Source organism: Thalassophryne amazonica, chromosome 3, assembly GCF_902500255.1.
Source record: "Thalassophryne amazonica chromosome 3, fThaAma1.1, whole genome shotgun sequence".
Taxonomy (NCBI): domain Eukaryota; kingdom Metazoa; phylum Chordata; class Actinopteri; order Batrachoidiformes; family Batrachoididae; genus Thalassophryne; species Thalassophryne amazonica.
In genome coordinates, this window is record NC_047105.1 from 121412582 (window position 1) to 121419501 (window position 6920).

General features: G+C 41.4%; 1 protein-coding gene across 1 annotated transcript in view; it reads left to right on the forward strand.

The window, feature by feature from the left end:
• elk4 (ETS transcription factor ELK4) overlaps positions 1 to 6418 on the forward strand; it is a 45208-nt gene extending 38790 nt beyond the window's left edge. Inside the window, exons 5-6 of the mRNA XM_034167392.1 lie at positions 5623 to 5742; positions 5840 to 6418. Coding sequence (XP_034023283.1) covers positions 5623 to 5742; positions 5840 to 5938 — 219 coding nt within the window. The 3' untranslated portion in view covers positions 5939 to 6418. The remainder of the gene's footprint in view (positions 1 to 5622; positions 5743 to 5839) is intronic.
• The last annotated feature ends 502 nt before the right edge of the window (positions 6419 to 6920 follow it).

The window sequence follows — 6920 nt, forward strand, 5'->3', positions numbered from 1 at the left end:
GCTTTTGTCTAAAGTGCCTTTTGAGTTTTTCTCAGTCTCAGCTGCCATAGTTTCCATCAGCTGTCACCATTGTCAGGCTACTTTACAAAATGCGGTGCTAACTTTTAGTGGTTTGTAATGTTATAGTTGCCCACCACCACTTCCCACACACACACACACACAACTATGAATTAATTGCAAATCTTACATAATAGTGTGAAATACAGTTATTTTTGTCATGTTAAGCTGCTTTTAAAGTAATACGAGGTCTCTTAGATAATAAACTGACCCTTTTATTTTTTTTTTAACTATATGGATTTGAATGACATGCGATTACACCAATCATGCTTGAACCCTCGTGCGCATGCGTGAGTTTTTTCACGCGTGTCGGTGACGTCATTTCCCTGTGGGCAGGCCTTGAGTGAGATGTGGTCCCGCCCTCTCGGCTGAATTCCTTTGTTTCACACGCTGCTCGAGACGGTGCGCGTTGCTTTATCAAAAAATTTTTCTGGACCTGTGAGGAATATCTGAGTGGACACTATTCGAGAAATTAAGCTGGTTTTCTGTGAAAAGTTTAACGGCTGATGAGAGATTATGGGGTGTTTCTGTCGGTGTAAGGACTTCCCACGGAGCGGGACGTCCTGCAGCGCTTCCAGGCGCTGTCGTCGGCCTGTTTCGAGCTGAAAACATCCTAATTTAAGGCTTAATTCACCCAGGACATCGTGAGAGAACAGAGAAGATTCAGAAGAGGCCGGCATGAGGAATTTATGCGGACATTCCACTATTTAAGGACATTTTTAATGAAAGACGTACGCGCAAATTCGCCGAGTCGTTTCCCTGACGACTCGGCAAATCTGTGTGCGCCGCGACAGGAAAAACACCTCCGTGTTGAAAACCATTTGTAGAATTCAGGCGGCTTTTAATGGCTTTCAACAAGTGAGTAACTGAGAAATTGTTTAACAGCTTGGGCATGTTCCAACTTGCCCGTTAAGATTTCCAACGGAGGTGTTTTTCCTGCCGCGACCCCCCGCGGTCGGGTCCAGCCCGACGTGCGACTCTGCCCGCACGTTCTTTCATTACAAAATGACCGTTAACAATGGAATGTCCGAATAAACTCCTCATGCCGACTTCTTCTGAAAGTTCTCTGTTCTCTGACGACTTACTGCGTCAACAGAGCCTGAAATGTGGAAGTTTTCAACTTGAAACGGCGAGACGCTGCCGCCTCGAAGCGCAGATCGCCGTCAGGCGCCGTGGACCGTCCTTAAAGCGACACTACCAGACCAAAATCTCTCATCAGCCGTTAAAATTTTTACCGAAAACCAGCTGAATTTATTGAATGGTGTCCACTCAGTTGTGCCTTACAGTTTTGAAAAAATTTTTATCAAACAAAGCAACAGTCTCTGAGCCATTCCTAAACAATGAAAAAAATTGACGTGCGGGTGGACGACTCCTCATTCAAAGACTGCCCACAGGCGAATGACGTAACCGACAGGCGTGAAAAAACTCTTGCATGCCCACGAGGGTTCAAGCATGTCTGATGTAATCACACGTGATTCAAATCCATATGGTTTTTGAAAAAAATAATAAGGTCGGATACTTTTCTAATAGACCTCGTAGTGTAAATCTTGATGCAGAATTGCAGCTGTCATGGATAAAAGCTACACCTTTAACGTGAACAAAGCAGACCATCTCTTTGCTCCACTTAAGGCAGTCTGGGGCACTAATATCATTCAGATCAGTGAGTGGACACAAATGGCAGGGAGCGGCTTGAAGGTCACTGAGCTCTGATTTTTTTTTTTTTTTCTTTTTTTTTCCTGTAGACTTACTTTAGTCTTCCCAAAGCTCCTCTCCAGAGCACACGTTAAAAAAAGAAAAAAAAAACACTTGCAGATATCTGGTTGCTTCGACAAAGTGCAGCTTTAAGGCAGTGCAATGTAATGATCAACAATACGGAATGATCCAAAATATATAGTTTTTGAACTTTCAGAGTCATTAGACTGAGAATTGTTGATGCTCTCAAAACTAAGGGAGAAAATGTAAATTCCAATGAAGTTGGGACTTTGTGTAAAATCTAAATAAAAACAGAATACAATTATTTGCAAATCCTCTTCAACCTATATTCAGTTGAATACACCACAAAGACAAGATATTTAATGTTCAACCTGATGAACTTTATTGTTTCTGTGCAAATATTTGTTCATTTTGAAATGGATGCCTGCAACATGTTTCAAAAAAGCTGGGACAGTGGTACATTTACCACTGTGTTGCATCACCTTTCCTTCTGACAACACTCAGTAAGCGTTTGGGAACTGAGGGCACTACTTCTTGAAGCTTTGTCAGTGGAATTCTTTCCCATTCTTGCTTGATGTACGACTTCAGTTGTTCAACAGTCCAGGGTCTCCGTTGTTGTGTTTTGGACTTCATAATGCGCCACACATTTTTAATGGGCGACAGGTCTGGACTGCAGGCAGGCCAGTCTTATACCAGCACTCTTTTACTATGAAGCCACGCTGTTGTAACATGTGCAGAATGTGGCTTGGCATTGTCTTGCTGAAATAAGCAGGGACGTCCTTGAAAAAGATGTTGCTTGGATGGCAGCATGTGTTGCTCCAAAACCTGGATGATCTTTCAGCAGTGATGGTGCCATCACAGTTGTGTAAGTTGCCCATGCCATGGGCACTAACACACCCCCATACCGTCACAGATGCTGGCTTTTGAAGTTTGCGCTAGTAACAATCTGGATGGTCTTTTTCCTCTTTTGTCCGGAGGACATGACGTCTGTCCATTTCAAATGAGCTCGGGCCCAGAGAAGGCGGCGGCATTTCTGGATGTTGTTGATGTATGGCTTTCATTTTGCATGGTAGAGCTTTAACTTGCACTTGTAGATGTAGCGATGAACTGTGTTAACTGACAATGGTTTTCTGAAGTGTTCCTGAGCCCACACGGTAAGATCTTTTACACAATGATGTCAGTTTTTAATGCAGTGCTTTGTGCTGTCCAATAGAATCGAGGCAACAGGCCAAAACACGGAAGACTACAGTTGCAGAAACCACTGATCTGTATATAACACTGTGTTGTATACTAGGCATGTGAATCTCATCACTGACAACGATTCAATACACACCTCACTACACTACCAGCGATATGATGCATATAGCGATACATGCCGATACTAATGATACGATGCGATACAATTCACCCTTATTCCTGATTCGGTGCGATTTCATATGTATTTGATGGCGATTCAATTCCTCACAATGCGATATTATGCGATTGATGGCTATTGATAAGATTTTATCTATCGATGCCATTATCAATTCCGCTTATTGATTCCTTATTGGTTCCCTTATCAATATCGCTTGTGAATTTTCTGTACACTAAAAGTAGGCTTTACAGGTTTTCTATGTCAACATTTTATTGAGTCTTAAAGTAAATAAATATGAAATTGGTCACTGGATCCTTGATCTGTGGATATAAATAAACAAAACTATAGTTTTTGTCAAAAGCATTTCCTTTCAAATATTAATGGCACAAATATAACTCCACAGACTCTGAGCTGAGCTCTTCAGCTGGCTGTGCTGCCCATCAGGATATCATTCATTAAAAAAAAACAAAAAACAGGACGTCTCATTGTGGGAGGAAAAAAAATGGTTTTAGTAAGTTGTCGTTTATTGTTTATTATAATGTAAAGAGGTGTCATTTGGTTTAAAACACAGATTCAGTTTGAATGTATTAATTCTGACTGAAATCTGCATGGTTCTTTGGAGCTGTGCACTTAGTCCCACAAAACAGAGGATATTATTATTGTCATTATTATTATTTCCATTACCTGATGGACAACTTCAGTTTACTAACTGGCTGGTGCTCACGGCAGTGAACCGGTTCTCATGCCAGAGAACAATCGAGGAAAACTCCGGTGTGGAACGGAGGATGATTCTTGTTTCTTGACCGCAACAAGTGTCCCAGTTCATGACTTTAATCCACACAAAGGTGACTCAGAATTGATATCTTGAAATGGCTTTGAGAGGGGTTTATGAAGAGATTGCTGACCTGCCACTGGAAGCGAAGCAAAGAGCCAGCGAACAACAGGCCGAAGCGCTGCTTCGTTGCTTGGAGCTTTGAGCAGACCCATGGCTGCCTGCAGTCTTCATAGAGAAATGATCATTTTCCGATAAACACCCTCAAAAACAAGGGCTGCTCCAGTGTCCTGAACTGAAGGACCCATAAGGAAACCGTGAAGCAGAAAGGCTTTTGGTGTCATGATGTTTGTTGTGGTAATGTCCTTTCTGGCTTGTATCCATGGTGCATTCAATGTGCATCGGGAAAAAAAAAAATTGATGCAAGCAGGCAGCGAGCGATCCATCGCGATTTAGTCCGTCACATGAATCGATCCACACTGAATGAATCGATTCACTCACATCACACACGTTTGAATCTACATATTGATTAGTATCGATTAATCTCCATGTCTCTTACATACAGGTCATTGACAGAAACGTGTCACAGAACTGCTCTTTTATACACAGCAGTTTTCTGAAGAAAATCCTTGCAATTTTTTTTTTTTACCTCAAAATTAATTTCTGATTACTGTAAAAAGACAAATTAGCATGGAAATTTGTGTACATTTTTAAGTCTGGTAGATTATTCATATATGCATTTCAATGAGAAAAAGCGACACTGTAAATAAATAAAAATGTTTATAATAAATGCAACAGGAAATGATTTAACAATGACTGCAGTGTGATTGTAAAGTATGTAATATAAACCTCATGAAGAAGAGGATCAGAATGTGATTGCCTTTAATGTTGTTATCAGGACAGAGTAATTTCTAAAATATGAATTTGACTAGCGAATATTTTAAAATTGTGCACAATAGGGACGGGGCTGTGCAGATGTCTTTTGACTTAACTGATTGCATGGGCATTATTAATGATCCATTGATTTATCATTAAAATATAAAATGAAACAGCTTTTTTAAAAATAATAAAGTAGTTGCTGTTTTAAAGAGCCTTTGTTTTATTTAGAAGCATAGAAGCAGATGTTGGTTTGCTGGACTCTTGGGAAGGTCTCTTCTGCATCTTTGACCTCTGGTGGAGTTGTTGAAAAAAAAAAAAAACAATACAATTATTTGCAAATCCTCTTCAACCTATATTCAGTTGAATACACCACAAAGACAAGATATTTAATGTTCAAACTGATGAACGTTATTGTTTTTGTGCAAATATTTGTTCATTTTGAAATGGATGCCTGCAACATGTTTCAAAAAAGCTAGGACAGTGGTACATTTACCACTGTGTTGCATCACCTTTCCTTCTAACAACACTCAGTAAGCATTTGGGAACTGAGGACACCACTTTTGAAGCTTTGTCAGTGGAATTCTTTCCCATTCTTGCTTGATGTATGACTTCAGTTGTTCCACAGTCCAGGGTCTCCGTTGTCGTGTTTTTATTTCTATCTGTAAATTTGAGGTGTTAATATGTTATTCTAATTAACATTCAAATTTGCCTCAGCACTAAAATAGCATCACTTCAAGCAGCTCTCACAGGCTTTAAGAAATGGGTACATAGTACTTTAAAAAACAAAACAAACACACACACACACACACACATGTAAGTGACCGTCTTTTCTAATGTGTTCTTCCAGACTCCCACTCTGTTGCTGACTCCCAGTCCACTACTGTCTAATATCCACTTCTGGAGCACGCTCAGTCCAGTCGCTCCTTTGAGCCCAGCCACTCGACGCCAAGGAGCCCAACTATTCCAAGTCAGTCTCATCTTAATTTCTTTGCAGTCACAGCGTATTCATCAATCTCTGTGTTTGGTTTAGGTTTTCTAACATGTTGGTTTCTGCTCTGTTTCAGTTTCCATCAGTCCTCAACCCCCAGTTCCAGATCCCTGTGCATAGTATGGATGGGACCAACACACCCGGACCCATTTCCCCGGACCTCCAGAAAACATAGGAGCAACTCAAACCATCTCACTGCTTTTGGTGACAGATAACCGACCTACTCCTCTTCAGATTCAGCAGCTACTCCCAGACAAAAGGCCATTATGAGGTCATTCCCTCCCCCAGGTCTGTATAAATTCTGGACAGACTGTAATTCAGTGCTACAGAATTCACGGTGCTTATCAGTGTTTGGACAAAAGGTTCTGGACAGATGTTTGACAGCCCGATAGTTTTTACATCCTGAGGATGCTCTTTTGTGCTCCTAACTCAGATTAACTTTCCCTGCCGTATGGGCATCCCCAATCAAAACGATCAGAAAAAGAGGGAATAGTTTCCATGACAACTGTGGGTTCATGTGGATTGGCCCATTCACAGCCATAAATTTGCTTCATATTTGAACATAGACTAGTGGAATTTCAGATATTTGAATCTTTCCCATGATATATTTTTCTGCTTTTCCCTCTCAGAAGACATATCCCCCCCTTTTTTTCTCCTCTGCTAACAATGACTTTGTTCCTTTGTGTGTTTTCTTTTTAAGTGCTCTTTTTTTTTTACTGTTTTTAAGACTAGTGCTCGAACCTGGTAACGTTCACTTACTCATTCATCTTCAATCACTTACTCCAATTAAGGGTCACGCAGCGGGCGGGGTGCTGGAGCGTATCCCAGCAGTCATAGGGTGTGAGGAGAGGTACACCCTGGACAGGACTCCAGTCTGTCGCAGGGCCACATATACACAAACACACACATTCACACACGCACAATTATGGACGGTTTTACAGTTTCCGATCCACCTAACCTGCATGTCTTTGGATGTGGGAGGAAGCCGGAGCGCTTGGAGGGAACCCACGCAAACACGAGGACAACATGCAACTCCACACAGAAAGGCCACAGGTGGGAATCGATCCCATGACCTTCTTGTTGTGAGGCAACAGTCCTAACCACGAAGCCAGGGCGCTACCCTGGTAAGGTTCATGTTTGCGTAAATGTCTTTGATC